A 20,938-nucleotide genomic window follows, 5' to 3' on the forward strand; every position below is an offset into this window, starting at 1 on the left:
TGAGTTGCTGTCGTTACCAATCGGTTCCACTTTGTTATGATACCACTGACAGTTGACTGTGGAATATTTAATATTTAATAGTGACAGGACTTGTTGCACAGGTGGCATCCTCACGGTACCATGCTGGAATTCACTGAGCTCCTGAAAGCATCCCATTCTTTCACAAATGTTTGTAGAAGAAGTCTGCATGCTTAGGTGTTTTAATTCATACACCTGTGGCCATAGAAGTGATTGGAACACCTGAATTTATTCATTTGGATGGATGAGTGAACACTTTTTATATATTTTTTAGCAATTAAATATTTATAACAATTTGTAATGCAGTATTACAATAGTAGAGTAGAAATATGTCCAGTGTTTTAATTTTGAACTGATAACATTACACACAGGCATACAAGTTATGGGAGTGATTTATTTCAGGGTGCAGATTCAGTGCACTATGCTTCCTGAAGAAGACACACAATTGTTTTTAACAGCAAAATCAAGAGATCAAACAAAGCAGCAGAAAGAGAGGAAACAAAGGAAAGCAGCATGGTACAAATTACATGGTCAGTGTCATCATCTGTAAAACTCCTTGACTATTACATTGGTATACTATAATCCCCCACATTCCCCTTTGTTTAAGGGGAAATCGACACAATGACGACACATCACTACAAAACTAAGAACAAGTTGAACATGAGCAGAATATGTACAAAAGTTGAATTAAGGTGTGAAGCAGAATGACTGGAATGTAACCTGCTTAATCAAATACAAGATGAACCAGAGGGGTGTTGATGATAACGGTAGCATTGGTAGCTTCAAAGGCCTTCATCCAAAGACCTTTTGATTTAGAGTTTGTAGAATTGTTCAGCTGCCGCCCAGTACTTGATACGGCAACTTCTTACATCATTAGTGCAATAAACCAAAAAAAAAAAAAGACTTCAGCAAAAGGCAACAGAAACACTAACCAGTGTTTACACATACTGGAAAAACCTGACATGTGTATCAAAAATATCCATATATATCATCATTACTGTATGCAGTAGTGAGTGTCTTTACAAGACAGCAAAATCATTTCCGGTTAACAATGAAAACTGTGAAATATTCTTACTCATGAGACACGAAAATATCAAAAAAGGATACATGTGAAGCAAGCAATCAAACTGGAAACAGTAAAACTCTTTTCATATCTAGGAAAGTCATTGGCGAATTACCCCAGAAAGAGAAAAACAATGCCATGTATTTTGGTAGTTGTGTAAAACACTCACGCACATGTCAACAGGAATATGTACAAAGTGGAGTTCACTGTTCATATTTACACATTTACATTAAACAAACCAAACCTTTAAAGGAGACATGATTCCACCGTGGGCTACGCCTAATATAGGCTGATACAGAATATACTGGCTACACCTTCTCTCTACGACGGCAACTGTTGTCTCCAGAGGACAGAGTCGGTTCCGACCCAGAAAGTGTGAGGAGGAAGAGGCGGAGCAGAAAGGGCCGTAACGTTGTTGTTGTTGGTTTTTTTAGTTTTTTTTTTTAAAAGTAACTAGACATGACAACGGTTAATGTCACAGAGCAGATCTACATCTGCTGTGTTAGGCACCATGGGACAGACAAAGGTGGTACTGATTCGAAACACTAAACACCAATCTTCTGAGGATGAGTCATTTATAGACAAGGACACGGGACAATAAGGAAAAAGGATTATGACAAAGCTGTGTGTACATACAGTGTAGTCCTCAGAAGTTGAGACGTCCAAATACCTGTGAGTGAACATTTGAGAAAGTGCAACACTGCCCTCTTGTGTTTGCATGCATACTCTCTCCATATGCAAATTCACAAGGGTTTTATCATACTGTACATTCCATTGAGATTATTATTGCCTTTTAAGAGAGATGAGTTGAGTGGTAATTTCAGGGAGAAAAGGAAGAAAAAACAGGGTGAGGTGTAAAAACTTACTTGTCTTTTAATTTAACTTCACTACCTTAGTGCAGCCTACATTTAGTGCTCAAAAACAGCTGTCTTTGGGCACAGCTAACTTCAGTTCAATCCTTCCTGAGTGAACATCACAGGACACCGATACACTGAGCCTTACTTGCTGATTTTAAGTGTGTTAAGTGGCAGACAATTTACACACACACACATTTCTTTTTTTTTTTTTTTGGTATTTTTTTAAACACAGGTGAGCCATCAAGACCCCAGTCATTAATAGCTGTCCAGAGCTGGTGTGAAATGGGAAGCGAAGGAAAGAGGCTTGCAGTGATATAAAAACGAAAACCAAAAAGATCGCACAGAGGCCAAAGAGTGGAGGTGAAGCGTCCAAGGAGGAGGACAGGACAAAAAAAAAGGGAAAAGAGGGTAGGAAGGCAGAGTCCCTGTGCTCATTAGCTGGCTCGGCTAGGCTGGGCTAGCTCATCAGCGTCGCTATGGCAGCCATCAGCTGGTCAGGTAACTGTGTAGTTCTCTGGAGTTGATGCTCAGGACCACACCTGAGTGGTTGCCTTTAGAAAAGTGCAAATTACAAAAAGGACAGACAATCACATGAGAAAAATAAGCTGAAGAGTACAAAGCACAAATCTGACATGCTGTGCGTCACTGATGTGAAAGGTGCCTTGTGGAGTTTTCTTATCAAAATCAAATGTGCGTTTTCTTGTGCCCAACAACTGAACCCACCAAACACGCCTAAACTGTTGGTTTTTCAGTTTTTCACACATGAAAATAATCTTATGGTATTCAAACAGTTTTTGTTTAATATTTATGAAAGTTCAGAAAAACAATCTTAATAATAATCACAAAATACTAAAAGCAGCAAATCTTCATATTTGAGTAGGAGGACACAACATAACGTTTGGGTTTTGCCATTTTGCTTGTAAAATGACTGAAATGGAAACTATAGTGAGGAAAAAAGTAAGGATTCACTTCTTTGAAACAAGTTCTAAAGCTCAGGCTGTGGTGAAAACATGCACAAGGTACCTTTGAATCAGCTAATCATCCTTGCAAAGTTAACTTATTCTCGTATAGTTTGCATCAAACGTTGGTCACACTCAGCAACGTAGTGACAGACAAAAGAGTTCCGCCATTCTTGAATGGAACACAATCAGCCATAAGTTTTGATTTCAAACTGTTTTTGTTTTCTATTCTGTATGTCATCACCGGACGTGTTGACTTTACTTTTTGTACAATTGAAATTCTTACAAAGTTCTCACAAGTCTACAACTACAGTTCAGTAACACAGATATATCAATCATGGTTCGTTACTTCGTGGCACAACAACATGACGACACATGCTTTAGCTAAGATATAACTGAATGTGTTCAATTCTGGCGATGACTCTGAAACAAATCTCATTTCCAACTCGCTACATTCTGCTGATGGGTCAAGAGGTCAGTTTTTAACACATGGGTGTTGCCAGTTATTTTTGTGCAGCGGCTTTGGCTGCGCAGATAATATACAGTGACAGGAAAAGTTATTTCTATGAAGCTTGCTAATTAAAACAAACATGGATTGTTTAGGTAGATTGTATGGAAGACACATGATTTCCAAACACACGACTCATGTTCCAGTCCAGCCTTGACAGTCATGCTTTTTGCTTCTTTTTCCTCTCTTTTTCCTGACTTCTTTCGCTCTGATACTTTACTTACCAAAAGTAATTTTGTAAAGTAAAGCCAATTTGCATGGAAACTTGTTTTATGTATTAAACAGTAGTTGTTTAAAACACGATAAATGGCCCAGACCCCGTGTTTCACTGAATTGTGGAGTCGGACTGTTTAAATAGTTTTTCACCAACTTTCAGCTCAGAATTTAAAGTCATATAAGGTGAGGGAAAGCTGACCCCTCCCTTCAAACTGGAATGTTTTAAATATAAACTAGATGCATTAGCCTTGGACTAGCAACTAGCTAGCTCTGCCATCGACATGAAAATATGTCTGCTGTCGACTTAAACTGACAAGGAAGAATGAGAACAAAAAAAAGTGGATTCGTATTGTGAAGATGGATGTTTGCATAGGTTAGAACAAACTCTGCTCTGTTTGGTCCATTAGTGTGGTTAATATGAGCTGATCTGAGGTTTGTTAATAAAGGGTCTTCAGTGGACACGACGCCAGAGCCTCAGAACAGAGAGCACTGCTCATTTTCTTATGATATTAAGATCCACTATTGTTAATTGTTGATTGCACTGATCATTCATATTTGACAGAGTGGTTATCAATACATTTGTCTGTGATGCAACAACTTCAGAATGTGGATTTATTTCTTTACTTTGACTACCAAAAGTTTTGGCTAAGGTTAGGAAAAACATCACGTTTAGGTATTAAAATGGACCGCAATAACAAACCTTCTATTGTGGAAAACTTCACCAACACTTTCCATGTTGCAATGACAGCATGTGGGCCTGGTTTTAGTACGTCAGAAAACATTGCATGTGCTACAATGTTAGAAACCCACTCTGAGCTTCTGACCAAACATCAGCATGTGAGGAGTTGGAAGAGAACAAGTTGCTGTGACCGACACTGGAGCTCAAACAGCTTTAGCAATCCAAGTGGTAATAAAGAAAAAGGTGAAGTCCTCCAATACCTTTGTGTGTGTTAGCTGCTGGTGTTAGTGGCTTGGGGTTTAGTAGCAGTGGTTAGTGGTAGTCCTTATAAGGGAACGGAAGGCGGGGCTACCTCCTGCGTTACCTAGAGTCTGCGAGTCCAGGTCGTCATCAATGAACTCCTCGCCTTGGATAATGTGCTGGGTGTCCTCGCTGTGATTGACGGGGCTGGTCATCTCCTGCTCCTTCTCATTGTGCATCTGGGCATAGACATTGCGGCTCCCTGGAAGCTTCCTGAAAAACAGTGGGGGATAGGCATCCTCAGTCCTAAGCCAAGGACTGTGGGATTTGTTGTTTTCGTGAGATGGGGCTGTAGTTCTGTACTGCATAGTTTAATTCAGGTGACTTTTCAGTGAATATTTGTGTTCGGGACTCAGGAAGGTGATGCTGGTGAGATACTGGTGTGAACAGAAAGCATGCAATTACACAAAGAGTATCAAACACAATCAATCAACAGGGAATTTTCATGCAAGCTGTGATAATTAGCCTTTTGATAAAATGTTGAGACAGTTAGCCAGTGGTTTGTGGTAAAGCTGGACAAATTGGTACATTTTGATTCATGTAATATAATGGTTGTTTGGTCTATCACTTTGGGCCAAAATTAAACAGAAGAGGGATTGCAATAAATTTCACACACAAAGAATCCTCAGGGAATGAGTATGGTACAAAATCTAGTGAAAATGTTGATGATTTACAGAGGGCATATCCTATTTACTTTCTAAAGGTATCTGGTGTGTCATAATGAAAGTCTTCAGACAAAGAGAAGTGAACATTATTGTTTGGCTCATATTTATAGGTGTCAGAGATGTACGTTTATGATTACTTGAACGATTTTAGCGAGCCTCAAGTCAAAACTTAAATTTAACCATTATTTTGACAAAACTGGTGTTAGCGCTAATCATGAAAAGCTAGCATGCTAAAACTCTTAATCTTGCTATCAAACATTTTTCATTTGTCGAATATTAGCTTGCTTAAGTTACCATTTAGCTAAAGAGTTTATAAGTACAATCTTATAGTTGCCAGTGTGGCTCTATACTAATTTTAGCCAAAAATAGCATTCTTTTAAGAGGCTAGCCGTTACCATTTATATATATTTTGTTGCTAATGATTATGTTGTTGCTGTAGCTCTTTAACTTAACATATCTCACCTTTTAAACTTGTAAAGGATGAAGGAGCCGGTGGCAATGATGCTGATTACAAAAAGGACAGCTAGAGCCCAAATACCTGGACTTCCAGCTGCTCCATGGTAGCCTGAAGGGATGACCAATACAGACGTGTTAGTCAATGATGTATCTTAATTACACAATTAAAGATAACGTTTAAAAGCAGAAAAAGAATGACAGAAATAGGAAACAAACATGTTTGAAATTACTAAAACTATAGTTTTCCGGGAATAATCTGCCCTTCACAGAAAAGCAACACCATTCTGAAGGCAACAAGGGTAATCAGGTAAATAAAAGTAGAACATGGCATGGCATGGACAGGAGAAGATTTGGATTTGCTGGGAAACCAGGAAAGGAAAAGGCACAGGAGTTAAAGTTGGCGATAGAGTGTTGAAGTTTATCTCTTTCTTATGGAAAGCTGCAAGAAAATTGCTGGTGAACGCACCATTTTCTGCTGCTGTAGTTGTTGAGTCATTAGCAATTAGACCTATCCATTGGAAATAAACCATTAGCATGCAGTAATCATTTAAACATGAAATGGCAGTTTTGAAAAACAGACCGTATAGCAGGTAATGCCAACAACATTTCAGCATACCTGCATTTGGGTCAGCTAGCATCACCAACACTCTTAGACCTCCTCGAACCATGAAGCTGATGTTCTTGTCATTGAAAGCCTGCACGATGGCTGGGATACGCTAAGAATGAAAAGATGTCATATTGAGAGCGTATGGTTACTAAAAATGTCAAAGGTTTCTTTTTTTATAATGTAGAAAATGGCAGAAAAACTGTGAATCTGGCTCTGAAATGGTCTGTGTACAGGTTTACTTATCTGTGTGTATGTACCTTATCTACAAAGATACTTCTCTTTGCTGGTTTGCTGTCCAGTGGGAGGACATACAGGTCTGCAGTGGTGGGGAGGCCTGGTTTTACCACAGTAACCACGGACTTCTGAGGGACACCTGTGATCTGAGGTCATGTGGTTAGAAATCAGTTTCCTTCTTCGTATTAACAACTAATGTTTATCACAAACACACATACAAAAAAGTTGGCACAGTGCGTATAAAGCAAAAAAATGCATCTATAAATTGTGTAGCAATGTCAGAACAAAGTATCTGAATGCAAAATGGCAAAAACTTTGAATATTTCCCCGTCTACAGTACGTAATGTCATCAAAGAGAATCTGGAGACAGCTCTGTCTGCAAGGAACATAGAAAAAAAAGACAATACTGGATGTCTGTGATTTTCAGACTGTATTAAAAACAGACATGATTCTGTCATGGAAATCACTGCATGGGCTGAGGAACACTTCCAGAAATCATTATCTGTGAACACAGTTCATCGTGCCATCCGCAAAGAGAGATTAAAGCTCTATCATGTAAAGAAGAAGACACATGTGCAGTGTGGCTTAGTAGTAGCAAAATTGAGGTGCTGGACTGTCCTATCTGCAGTCCAGACCTTTTATCAATTGAAAACATTATGAAAAACACATGATAAAGGAAACCCAAAGGTTCTGACTCTCTATCCTCTTTCATATTTTACTTTATTCACTGGTTGGTATTGAACTGGAGACTTTTGTTGTGAATTAACACAGTAAAAACAAAAAACTGAACTGAACCGAACGAGACTAAAGAAAAATCAAACTTAGACCTACCTTTGCCAGAATTTTGGTGACCACTTGGCCGATGTCATCTCTCCACTCTGGGATGTTTGGGTTAAAGCCGTCCAGGTTTCTGCTGAATCTCAGAGGGATGACCTGGAAGTTATCTAGAGGAAAAGTCAACAATTAAAATCCCCCAAATTCCAATTATGGAAGAAATCTAAAACAGGACACATATGTTGCATAGTGTTTGCTGAGGTTTCAGCAGCAAATGCAAATACAAAGCCACAGATGTTGGAACACACTGCTTGTTCTGAATGGACAGATGTGCACTGTTGGCAATCACCTTCGGGGGAACATATGTGGGAAAGTCAGTCTGCGCATGCAAATGTGCACTGTTGGCATAAACAGCTTTGAGCTGACTAATATGCACCATACTGCAATCACGACAGTCTCATTCAACTGGACTAGATTACTGTTATAATTCAGATGGGAGGAAACAGGTGCAATCTTACATTAGTACAGTGCTTCAAACAGAATGAAACATCAAAATAGTCTATAAAAACAAATCAGACATTATTCATCTTATGACAAATGTACAATTAAAAGTGTACAGATGGGGCACCCAACTGGCCTAATTTTTGCCTGAATGTGTTGCGGGCTAAAATAACTGCTAAAGTCTGATGTATTTATCATTTGCATCTCTTATTTTCCTCAGGAGAATTCAAACTTCTTTAAAAAAAACAAACACACACACACAAATCTATTCATTTGTTTTTGACCAACTAAAGTCTTCAAGGGCATAAATAAAGATTTAAGCTTCAAATAATGTAGTTTATCTTTAAGGGAATTTGTGTGTTTTCTCTCTTAGCAACCTCAATTCATTTGATATTTGACAGCTTTATTTGTGCTCAAAGTCACGGATCTCTGTCATTTACGATCTAATGACAAATCATTCAAAGCCCAGAGGAAAAAACATGCCAAGCCAATGTTAATTTGGTGCTCTCTGGAGTATAAGTTACCATAGACTCTGACAGTCCTGGTTTCCTGGACCATGGATCGGCCATTGGAAGCCTGGACGGTGACTGAAACTTCTCCGGTCTCTGGGAAACGAGTCAAAAGGCTATTCTTCAGGGTCAGAGTGGGCTGTGGGACAAAAGTAAAAACTGTTTCACTGCAAACTCAAACATTTAAACCACCGCAGTTTAGCAGAACTAAGAAATTTAAGTGAATATTAATACACTCAAAGCAGTAACAAACGGAGTTTTGCTCATGATGAAATGACAGTGAAACGATAAAATGTGCTGCTTGGAGTGAAGTATTCACAGAAAGGTGTCTAGGATTACTTATTTCTCTAAGCTTTACAATACAAAACTTTTGAGCCACTGATTTTGTTTGTAGGCCAACAACTTTGCATTCATCAACTTTATTTCCAACAGCTGCAGGGAGCAGTCTTAAATCCATTGTGCCATCTTCACAATGTAGTTTTCTTAACTTTAGCAGGTTTAATGAAACTATATTTGTTTCTTGCAATAAATTAATATATTTTGATTTATTTAGTCAGTGATGTAAGATGAGATTTGTAGCGTGTCCCTTACCTGCAAGCTGTCTCCAATCCACCAGTAAAACACAGTCAGGTTGGCCTCAATGGGAAGAACTACAGCTGTCAGGTTGACTTCTTGGTTTCTCCTCGCGATGGGGACGGCTTCCAGGTGGACTTCCTGTAGAGGGGCTACACAGAGAGGACATTTTTATTCTTTTTTTCTACCTTTTGTTTTAATTTTCACAACAAATTGGTGTCAGAAGCGAAATTCCTTCTGTGATACAGCATACAGCAAAAATGTATCTTCCCTAAAAACGCAGAGAAGAGGGGGCAGAGTTGTCATCTTAGTTGGGCCTGAATCACTGCAGATGGTGGGGTAAGACACTGTGAGAGTTATATTTTGTGGGTTTGTCAGGATTTGGTTTGGAAGCTCTTAGTGTTAAAGTGATGGTTGGCTGACCTGTCATGGTCCAATACTAAGGATCAATTTCTGTGTAGGGCTGGTGAGCATGGATTTGACAGGTTTGGGAAATACATCAGTGTTTTGAAATGGTCTGGTCAAGTTTCTACTGCAGTTGTTGTGTCCCCTCCAGGTTCTCCTCCCCTCCAGGTTGGAGTGGTTCAGCTGTCGAGGTGGGGCACTAACTAATGATGACTAAACTTACACAGGATCAGGCTCTCAATTAAAGTTTTTGGGTGATTACTCTTCCAGAGGGGGTTAGGTTTAAGACTCCCCAGGTTGACATCCAAGGAAAAAGAGAGGGGATCTAAGAGAGACTGTTAATGTGTGTGAATAACAAATCTCCCTATTTGAAACCATAGAAAAGTCAGGAATTTTCTGACTGGTGGACATCGTTCCATCTCCTGTACCATAGTTGCCATAATACAAAACCCTTAGATGGCTAACTGTGAGGCTGACCTGTGACCTGGATGTACATGGTGGCCTTGTCGTGCCCTGCGATATTCTCAGCCTTCACTGTAACCTTGTATATGCCTGGCTTTTCGTAGCGATGCTGAATGGGTTCATCTGTCACCGTCAGATTCTGGTAGATGGCTCTGACTCCGTCACCCAGGTCCACCTGGTACTTGGTGCTGCTGGTGTCACCCTGTTCGGAAGAAACAAGGGCTTAAAACTGAAACAAAAGGACTGAAGGAAGAAGAACTAAAATGAAATCAACTTTCCTCCTACCTGCTCCTGATGGACAATGAATGTGATATCATCCCCAGGAGCCACGGCCAGCATTTGGCCTTTTATGCCAACCTGTAGTCCTTTAGGGGGCAGTAGAGGGCAGCTGTGCTGTTTGGAGCTCTGCTGCTTGTTGAGCCCCCCTTCACAAGTGTTAGATATCACCTTCCTGTAGCTGGAGTGCAGGAGGACAGCGCAAACAGAGCATGAAGATGGGTGCAGAGTCGTTAAAAGAGCAGTTCAACAACTTTAGAATAAGCTAACAGTGAAGGTAGAGCCGATACCAACCTCATGTCTGTGTAATAGGGACAGAGATTAGGGAGAGTGGGGAAAATCAACAACTGTTGCTGAAACTCAAATATATATATTTAATAATTCTTTTAAAAATCAAATGCATATGAATCATGCTGTTTTTCCCAGTTTCCAGTCTTAATGCTAAGCTAGGCTAACCATGTCCTGCTCCTTACTTTGACTCAAAGACAGAGATTAGTTTCAACACCTGCATCAATAATCTTAGGGAGAAGTAACATACATTTTTTAGCGCATTCTGAACTATTCATCTGAATGTACTCATGTGGACAAAGTCATATCTTGCAGAACTTGATGTCAGTTGTAAATAACTCCATTTTGGGTAAGATGAGGGCCAGATGGGTGGGAAAAACTGGTTGGCAACACAACTGTATGAATATCGGTTTACAGTGCACATACCCAGTGCTGGACTCAAAGTTTTGTCCAAGATGGCAGTCCTCAGGTGGGGAATCTGGATCATACCAGAAATCAGCAAAGCAGCGATCTCCTTCCACGTGGGAGCGCTCAAAGCCATAGTCACTTTCCACACACAAAACAAGATTTAGTTTTGAGAACAGCTGTATGTTCATATAGGCTAAATACAGACAGACCGAAATGCTGGTCAGAAATTAGCAGCCGTAACTATATGGATATGTTTACATGACCAGGATGTATCATGCGGCTCACCAGTTGAAGTCTTTCTCTGTGCACTGGCAGGGCTTGCTGGTGAGAGCTGAGGTGTAGCTCTTTCCTTTAATACAGAATGCTGTGTCCTTTCTCTTCCTGTAAGTCCGCTCCCGACCCATGATGCACTTATCTCCCTGAGGGTGACAAAAGTGAACAAGCACCCTCACATAACCACACAAATACAATGCAGTTTAATACCACAGTTTCTATCTGCCGTTGGAGCTGAGTTTGAAAGAAAGTAGAGCCCCTTTGAGTTCTCAGGTTTTACATGTCATATTTTAAGTTTTAAAATCAGGGAAATAAAACCACAGACGAAGAGCTGCACATGGCACAGAACATTGTGTCATTATATACTTCACAAACTAAGCAAAAATGCAGAAGCGGTGTGTAAAAAAGTCTATCCTTAATTGCTTTCAGTATGTTATCAGTCTCTCACGTCATTGTGAAGGAATTTTGTCCAGTCCTTCTTTACGACATTGCTTCAGTTTATCGAGACTTGCAACATTGGTTTATGCACAGCTCTCTTGAGGTTCCACCACAGCATTTCAATCAGGTTGAGTTCTGGACTTTGAATAGATCACCTTGATTTTTTTCTATATCCACCATTTTGTTACTAATTTGCTAGTGCGCTTGAGCTCATTTTCCTGTTTCATGATCCAGTTTCACTCAAGCTTTAGCTGTCAGACAGATGGCCTCACATTTGACTCCAGAATACTTTGGTGTTCATGGTGGACTCCATGGTATGAGGTGTTTGTGCTGATATGCTGTGTTTGGTTTCCTCCAAACGTGCTGCTGTGCATTATGACCAAACATCTCCACTTTGGTCCGGTCTGTCCAAAGGACATTGTGCCAGAAGCCGTGTGGTTTGTTCATATGAAACTTTACAAACCTAAGCTGTGTTGCCATGTTCTTTTTAGAGCTGTGAACTTTAACATTTAGCATGCTAACTGAGGCCTGTGGAGTCTGAGATGTAGCTCTTGGATTTTTTGCAGTCTCTGAGCATTGCACGACCTGACCCTGGGATAAACTTGTTAAGCTTCCACTCCTGGGAAGACTAACATCTGTCCTTAAAAAATTTCAACCTGTGAATAATCTTTCTGTCTGTAGAATGATGGACTCCAGATAGTTTGGAAATGGCCTTATAACCCTTCACAGACTGATGGGCAGAAGCGGTGCCTCTCTAAAATCATTGCTGATGTCTTTCCTCCTTGGCATTGTGTTAACACACACCTGAATGCTCCAGAGCAGCAAACTGACAAAACCTCTGCTTTTATACAGGTTCTTCTCACACTTGTTGATAATAATTTCATCAAGTGCCCTTGATGAGCAGCACACGGCTGCTACATAATCTCTAAATTCTTATGGTAATATTCAGGATTGGACTTAGTTTATCACACACTGCGTCTGCATTTTGGCTTGTTGATTGTTAAATAAAAACACAACAAGAACATGTGCTGTTTATCTGACGTTGTATTTACCTCACTTAAAGACTTGGTGAAGACCAAGTGATTTTTCATTATGCTCTGATAGAGTTTGCTCTACATAGGTGTATGACCATAGCAATAAATTTATGACTGGATTTACAATCAAACTACTTCTTTAAAGAAGAACTTAACTTTACAGACTTTATAACACTAGAATTCTGTATATGGTTCTTTTACAGGAGTACTAAAAAATGTGTGTCTTTACTGTATTTTGTGTGTGTGTTACCTGCAGGTCTGTGAGCAGCCAGGACTCATAATCAGACTCAGTGCACTGACGAGGGAAAGACTGTCTGAAGTCCACTTTGACAAGCTCCCAGTCTGACCTGTAGCTGATGTGGCCAAACACACTGCAAGCACATAAAAGATACATATATGTGGTCATCTAGCAGTTAACCCACTCAATAATTGGTCTTGATGGAACGTAAGATCAGTTTCTACATCAGCTGCTGTTCCTCCTGCTCTCCACTAGATGGAGATGTTCTACTGTGTAATGCAAGTGAGAACATTTCTCCCATCCCTGAACTCTGTTCAGGGCTGTCGTTTTTTGGTTGTCAGTTCCAGCATTCCTTTAAAGTTTAAAGGAATGCTGGAATGTTTAAAGTTTAATCAGACTGATGTGACTCAAGTCAGTGACTCCAACATATGTAACTGTGCCAACGGTAGCCCACTATCACCTTGTTGAGGTGCAAGGCAAGCATGACTAATACTGTCTTTACCGACATCATTAAAGGGAAGTGATGGATGTCTCCGCAGTGGATTCACATATGCTGCTGCTTCACCTCTTCCTCTATTGTTCTCTTGCTCATCTGGGGGTCCATCAGCTGTTCTGCAGTCAGTTCGACTTAATTAAACTGTGCTGGAAATTTCAAATGACTTTTTTCAGGTTTGCTCAGGGGTAACTTCACTTAAACTGAAATAAATCTTATGTATCCAGGAGTCCTACACATTTTCCATTTCAAAACAGCATACTTTTCCAAATAAATCCAAAAAATTATTTACTATAGACTTTATTCAATGTTTTTGAAATACAATAGTGAAGATCAAAGTTTCATTCTGATCATGCATGTTAATATGGTGCCAAATATTTGGCAGAAGATTGTAGCTCACACAAATGAATGACAAAGCTGGAATGCTACTGTTAAACAGTGAGCAACATAACGTAGGAGGAAGCAAACAAACCGGCACCCCTTATTGTCCTGTTACTTTCCATTAATATAAAGAATACACAAGTATATTTTGGCTCCCCCATATTTCTTAATTTTTCTTTTTATAAAATAAGTAAAGAAAACAAGTTGTAAAAAGTTACACTAGTTAGACTTTGAAATTAACATTGCACCTGTTTCATCCTGTCTGCTCACATTATCCATGGAATCCTTGAAAAACCAAACTGTAAAATCTCTTAATGACATCGACCTCATTCTCGCCCACTTCTCTCCCACAAAGAAGTCTAGATGGCTGACTTCCCCAAGAACAATAATAATAATAAAAATACTAAAAAACAAAACAATATGTAATATGATGAGTGAGCAGTTGTAAAAGTGCTTTGATGCTGCATCAAACACCTCTGGCTCCAAGAAAAAAGGCTGATTCTATTTGTTACTTGTCTTTGGTTCAACTCTTCTTCTGTTAAACATTACATTCATTTAGTAAAAATAGGGCTCCATGTAGAGTATAACAGACAAAGCAGAGTCTATTATGGGCGTGGACAAACTTGTAATAGATAAATGTATTTTATTGCAGCTATCTTTTTTTTTCAGTTAGGTTTACAAAATGCTTCATGATGTTTCTTATTGACCCATTCACACATAGCAAGTATAGGGCTGGACAGTAGACTTGGAAGTTGCTGCCACTGGGAGCAAAATATGGTTCAGTGTCTCGTTCAAAGACACTTTCTTCAAGACAAGCCGTTGGAGCTACGGAGGGGGAATTTTAAACCGTGACATTAGTGGACAACCTGCTTTCCCACTTGGGCCACAGCCACTCATGGAGCCGTATAGGCATGCTTGCATTTATGGGTTCTCAGTTCATAGCTCAAAATGTGGAGTCTAAAAAGCCAATATGGAGCCTTGTCTTTTGCGTGCTGTGTAATGTTAGATTCTGCTTTTTCAATCAGGTCACTTTTAGAAATTTAGAAATGAAAATCTTCATATTTCAGAAAACAGAATAGCCAAAATAGTCTGAAAACACACATTTTTCCATATATATCTATACAGTATATATATATATATATAAAGATATATATTTTTTTAATCCAGACCTGAAAAATACTAAAAACTAATTTAATACTTTTAAAGACTGCACAGGAATCCTGCGCGTTTGTCAGCAAAAGCTTAAAGTATGTCAAGAATTATTGAATAAGTTGTTGTCACTCACTGTCACATTGTCTTATCATATTTAATCAAAGCACCCCAAGCATTTCACCAGCTCACTGTCCCTTTTGTCGTTCCCCAGAGCCTATGCAAATGTTACGGCTCTCGCCACACAACCGGTATTTGATTCCCACTTAAATGTCGCAGCTCTTTCACGTTCCCATTCTCTCCATCAGGTACTCTGTGTCCACAGATGCTCTTTTCTAAAGATAAAAAGTCCAAAGTTTTATTTAAATCACATTTATCTCTCACGTGTTGAGAGGCAGCAGAATTAAATTTTTTGGTTTTACATTTATCTCATAAATCTGCACTTTAATCCAAAATAATCAGCATGCTGATCCTTTGTATCCCACTCGGATGTGAACTACTTTATTGTGTCATGATGCTGCTCACTCACACATCTAACGCACGGCAAATACAACACGCAGCAATTTTAAATGGTAATTGCATTATCTCTGAGCGACATCCCACAAGCCTCAGAGTTAATTCAGCAATTTTTCTTTTTCTACTTCTGAATTGTAAAACTCCAGAGCCACAAGAGTGCTATTAGTGGACAAACCACACTCCAATCAGCTTAGAGAAAACAAATCAACACTCATTTGCAGTTTGTCTCACTGAAAGTAAAGAGCTAATTATGAGACAAAAAAACTGCAGATGTGTTAAGAATTAATTTCCAGGAGTTTCCCCACAAAATGATATCTGATGGAGATTTTCTTTGGAGGACTGAAGAGCTTGTTTCTGGCTGGAAGTTAAGTTTCTTGCCTTGCAGAGGGCATGGAACTGAGAGGCAAATGGTTTAGCGGTTGCAGAATGAGCTGGCATGATGATCTCATGCAGCAGCATGTGCAGTCGAAGCCCATTGTCAGTCTGTGCAGTCTCTGATTTGACCAGCTGTCATTAGTATGAGCTCTGCTCCCCCACCTGTCCTTGGTGCGAAGTCACTGCTCAAAGACTTCATTAAGGGATGGCAGACTGTGCCGTCGAAAATCGAAACTCCATGGCAAGGAAATAGACCCCGGCTAATCTGTCAGACATGAGCCGCCCTCAACAGCCCTCCTTGGCCACAGACCCTATCTCACTGGAGCCAGATGGGGAATGTATATAGATATACGTGTGTGTGTGTGTGTGTGTGTGTGTTTGACATGGCAGATATGGGTGAGTGAGGCTAAATGTTCAAACCTCTCACCCTCATGTGTCTGTCTATGTGTGTGTGTGTGTCCTGTGTATCCTTGCACATGTGTGACCAACTCTTTGCCCTTCTCAGCAGATTACAGCTGGAAGCCGGTCTTATCTATAAACCAGGGCCTGGAGCCTGAGATGATGTGACAAGTCTCACTCCAGCTAACTTACTGATGGAGAGATTAGGAAGAGATAAACAGACTTTACACCCGTAATGATTTGAACTCTTGAAGTTCAGCAGTTTAAAGACTGAAGTTACTGATTGCTGACATTGCCAGTATTGAATATTAGTCACTTTGGCTTGACTAAGATTTGCATAACTCAGTAATATACAAAGAAGAAGAATGTTACAACAGCGTTATGAGAACACCAGAGAAAAAACTGTAAGCAAAATAATTCATTTTTGAAAGCTGTTAAGGAAAAAAAGTACATCTTGGCCATCTTGTTATCTAAATCGGGGAGTTCATATTTTGTAGGGGTAAAATATAGCAAAAAAGACTCAACTTATTAATTTTCAGAGTTAGGAAGATAGTGAAATGCCAGTGTTGGAACAAAAGTTCATGTCATGCCCACAGCATAATCTTTCCCCTTTCAGTTTTCCTTCAGATAGCTTTAGTGATGACAGTTTCTGACAGAAATGAAGTCACAGTCTCTTCTGGACAACCCAAGAGTTTGAAAATGTCATAAAATTGAAATACTTAAAATGTTGAAAATATGCAATGTTTTATGTCAATGTCAACAACTTTCTGCCTGACATATCTGGTGTTTTCAGAAACTTTTGGGGCTTTGCCAGAAAGATTATTCATTCTTTGTCTTTTGCTTGAGATTTTAAACAGTTTTGTCCCAGCAAAAATATTGTAATAATTAGCCCACTAGCTGCTATCAATTGAATTTATAAACTAATGATACAACATGCACAGGCCACAGAAGCTAATGTTAGGTTTCCATACTTTAAAGTTTTACTGGGAGTTTCCATCCTTTGTGGCAAAGTGTAATACTTCCTGGCACTTGCATGCAGGTACATTTGGGAAAGCTTCAGATAAGCTTACACAAAGAATGCCTTTTTCTCTTTCATTACCAATTTAATGGTAACGCACACAATGAGACTAGTTGGAATGGTGGGGAGGAACTGTATATAATTGCTACAAATAATCCACCCATCCATCCATTTTCTAAACCCGCTTAATCCATCGGTCGGGTCACAGGGGGACTGGAGCCTATCCCAGCGGTCATCGGGCAAGAGGTGGTGTACACCCTGGACAGGTCACCAGAGCTACAAATAATGTTTGGTGAAATGTTTAAACAATTATACTTTTCAGTTTTCTATTTATTTCCCTTTTATTTATACAAGTGATCTCATTGATACACAGTCTCATTCTCAAGAGATCCCTGTTTAGCATGTTAGGTTAATAAACATTTTCATAAGTGTCTAAACTTGTTGGTGTGTGATTGCGCGCCCCATTTGCAGAAAAGTTGGGAAATATTCAAACTGAACTGAACGGAATAATAATTTATTATTCCAAAGTGGAAAAGTGTCTTTACATCATAAAGACATGAATTATCATTGACAAATTATACTGATTATACTGTATACATCATTATACATTGTAATTAGTTATTGCTGTGGGCAGGAATTACCTCCTCTAACATTGTTTGCTGCAGCAGAGCTGAAGAAGCCTCTGACTGAACACACTTCGTTGTTTAATCACCACGTTATGAAGGTGTGCAAATCTGTAATTTGTTTAACCTTGATTTAACAGGGAAATGATTTTCAATATTTTCACTAAAATCGAGAATATGATAACAGTAATTGTGATAGTGGCTTTCTGACCACTGAGTTACACTGGCCATCCTTTTAATTACACTTTATAATAATTTGGGAACCGAGGATAGTCTCTTTTTCAGTTCGGTGGAATCTGTGCTCATTTTTTATGTATGACTTCTGAGCTCGTGTAGCCCATGAGTAAAATATTTTTCTATTCTATTTCTATTCTATACTGTGGTTTTCATTCTTGGCCTTTACATTTGCATTTCCCCAGACTTCCTGAATCTTTTCAAATATAATGCTTCGTAGGTGTTAAAATACCATCATTCTTTGCAATTTTGGATTGAGAAATATCTTTATTATGTAATTTATGATTCTAGTATGAAGTTTAACTCAAAACAGAGAGCCACAACCCATCCTTGTCTGGGATTTGGCAGATGCTCCTTATATACCCAATGCTGACACCCTCACCTGTCACTAATTAGGCTGCTAACTGCAGAATCTTCCAGAATGTTTTTACTTGTCCTTCTTTGCCTCTCTCTGAATGTTCCTTTTTGTTTCTGGCATGACATTTTAAGCTTCAATGTCTTTAACCAACTGAAATCAAATTGTTGGACCTGTGTCTCTAAAATAAAAGTTAAAAGATAATAAATACCAATTGAAGTTTTTATTTCATTTTTGATTTATCAAATTTTCCTATATCTCTGCATCTGAGGCCTGTATACTATCCATCCATCCATCCATCCATCCATCCATCCATCCATCCATCCATCCATCCATCCATCCATCCATCCATCCATCCATCCATCCATCCATCCATCCATCCATCCAGCCAGCCAGCCAGCCTAAAGTAATGGTAATGATGATTGGAATGCAATTTTTGTTGAAGCAGACTATTCTTCCATTAATACAAGTAATTTCAAGTGGAAATATGAGTCATAAAGTCTTGACAAGTAACTCAGCTCAACTGTGAGCATATTGCAGAGTACAGACAAAGCCAAAATCCACAGTGCTGGTGTGGCCAAAAATGTTAATTCCAAAGATGGAATTAGCCCTACTTCTGTTTTTTTCTATAACAGCTAGATAATAGTACATAGCTAGATAAATACTTTACTGATCGTGGAGGAAACTTGTGAAAAATAACTCCTACCAAACTGCCGTACTGGTCTTAGCTTGGTGTTGCATGGAAAAGAACAAGCACAGGAAAACACCCACAGTTGACGACTACAGATCGGAACAAAAAGGGTTAAGTGTCAGTGAAGAGAAAAAACAAAGGGATGGAGGCCTTGGAGCAAACTGGGCTCCCTTTTACTTTCAAACTCTTATGCAATGGCAATCTATAGATGAAGAGAGATAGAAGGGCTTTGAAGGAAATCAGGAGTGAGACCAGCTGCTGTCAGCACCACGAAATTGGGTGCTCCGCTCCAACAGATCGCGAAGGAATTGTTGTGATGGAAGAGAAACTCGAGGCATCTTGAATAAGTGTGCAGCCTGGTAGATTCTGTCAGATAACCTATTAGAACTGGGCAAAGAGCGGGGACTGTGAAAGGAGGTCTAAGAGCTGAGATAGGCAGTCCATCTTCTTTGTATTATTTGGCAAAAATATCATAAATAACCTTTTAACTTATTGTAATTCAAGTGGTCTGAAATAAGTAAATAGACTTCTGCTACCCCTCTTGATGCATTTCTCAAGCTTTTGAAAATCCAGAACATGAGAGAATATGGCCATTCAATGGCTAGATCAAGTGAGCTAGTACGACAGAACAACAAAATCTTCATGAGGACAACATGGTGGATGAGGCACTTAAATGGCAGATTTTGATTCCTGTTGATGCTGATCTATTTTTAGCAGGTCTGAACTGCATGCAAATGCATGTGTGAAGAAAAAAAAGGAAGAGGAAGGGGAAGGCTGTATTTTCAGTTTCATTACTTTTTTCCATCTGTCTGCCCATCCCGGGTAAACCACAGCAATAAGGAAAACCATGTACTTAACTTTATCTTCCACAGTTTTCTCAGCTGTATACACAGTTAGAATTGCAGCCATTTTCTTGGTCTTTCAAGTTTTCAGATGATTTCTATTGAAATCGGCTGTACTTATATGGATGTGAGTTTTCCAGAAGCAGTCCTTGAAATGAGAACTTTTGACACTGCCATTTTTCAGTAACATTTTGTACTCACGTCATAACCAGGGTCTCATCTCCCGGCTCGCTCAGGAGTCCATCTACGAACACGGAGGTGCTGGTGAAGTTGTGAACGTTCCATGTACGTCCTTCATCGATACTAAACCTGAAGAGAAAGAGGAAGAGTTCCCGCTTACTGTCAAACTGTCTTCCGGAGAAGCAATCCCCCAGTATGTCTACATAACAACAACAACAACAAAAGCTTTAGTCTAACCAGACTTTTAAAATATTTATGGACCAAAACAGTGCCTATGTGCCACAGTTCCCATACAATACACAGAAGAAGAAACCGATAACAAGAAAGAATAACCAGAAGGAATAGAATGCAACTTTTAGTCAATTTATTAAAGTGTAACTTTACATGAAACATTTAATGTCCTGCTGTACCTCACATTTATTTAGACACTTTATCTCACGCTGTGGAAGTAAACCTGCCTGAGCCATTTCCACTACTCGGGTTAGGTTTGTCATGCAAAAATAGAGAATATGTTAGTTAATTTTTCAAGTTTTGATAGAAAGTAATACAACAAAACAAAATAAAACAAAAACAAACATGTTTCCTTTGTTGTTTTTTCCATTCCATGTTGTTTTTTGCTTTTTCCTCAACTCTACTGCTCATGTAAACATACTGACTGACTTTAAAACAGCTTCACACTTGTCCTGCCATTGTAATGTCTGTTGCTCTACGCCACAGCATTCACAGAGGCTGCCAATGTGCCCTGCTGCTAATGCTGAGCCCTCAAGGGCTGTGTCAGATGAACATTTTTTTATGCAAGATTCAAAATATGGTAAATATTTGGACGTTTCCAGGCTTTTTAATCATTTTTACTGTCTTGTAGTTAGTATTAGTTAGTATAGTGGGCTTAGAGTCACAGCTGACCAGCAGCGGGATACACTGACCAGCCACATACATGTAAT

At 39.3% G+C, this 20,938-nt stretch overlaps 1 protein-coding gene across 5 annotated transcripts in view; it reads right to left on the bottom strand.

The window, feature by feature from the left end:
* Positions 1-392: 392 nt before the first annotated feature.
* The window catches only part of sorcs2 (sortilin-related VPS10 domain containing receptor 2), a 295,718-nt gene continuing 275,172 nt past the window's right edge, over positions 393-20,938 (bottom strand). The window contains exons 14-28 of one of the 5 annotated variants that reach the window (XM_072376958.1): positions 20,019-20,126; positions 12,754-12,874; positions 11,044-11,177; positions 10,777-10,896; positions 10,072-10,243; positions 9,802-9,988; positions 8,938-9,071; positions 8,362-8,485; positions 7,394-7,506; positions 6,586-6,708; positions 6,338-6,437; positions 6,188-6,229; positions 5,728-5,830; positions 4,653-4,858; positions 393-2,489 (exon numbers count right to left, since the gene is read on the bottom strand). In XM_072376958.1, the coding sequence (XP_072233059.1) occupies positions 2,425-2,489; positions 4,653-4,858; positions 5,728-5,830; positions 6,188-6,229; positions 6,338-6,437; positions 6,586-6,708; positions 7,394-7,506; positions 8,362-8,485; positions 8,938-9,071; positions 9,802-9,988; positions 10,072-10,243; positions 10,777-10,896; positions 11,044-11,177; positions 12,754-12,874; positions 20,019-20,126 (1,852 nt within the window). In that variant the 3' untranslated portion in view covers positions 393-2,424. Of the gene's footprint in view, positions 2,490-4,560; positions 4,859-5,727; positions 5,831-6,187; positions 6,230-6,337; positions 6,438-6,585; positions 6,709-7,393; positions 7,507-8,361; positions 8,486-8,937; positions 9,072-9,801; positions 9,989-10,071; positions 10,244-10,776; positions 10,897-11,043; positions 11,178-12,753; positions 12,875-20,018; positions 20,127-20,938 lie in introns of all 5 variants that reach the window. The other 4 variants (XM_072376957.1, XM_072376954.1, XM_072376955.1 and 1 more) reach the window with 4 other exon arrangements.

This window comes from Leuresthes tenuis, unplaced genomic scaffold, assembly GCF_036924035.1.
Source record: "Leuresthes tenuis unplaced genomic scaffold, fLeuTen1.0.hap1 SCAF_22, whole genome shotgun sequence".
NCBI classification, from domain to species: domain Eukaryota; kingdom Metazoa; phylum Chordata; class Actinopteri; order Atheriniformes; family Atherinopsidae; genus Leuresthes; species Leuresthes tenuis.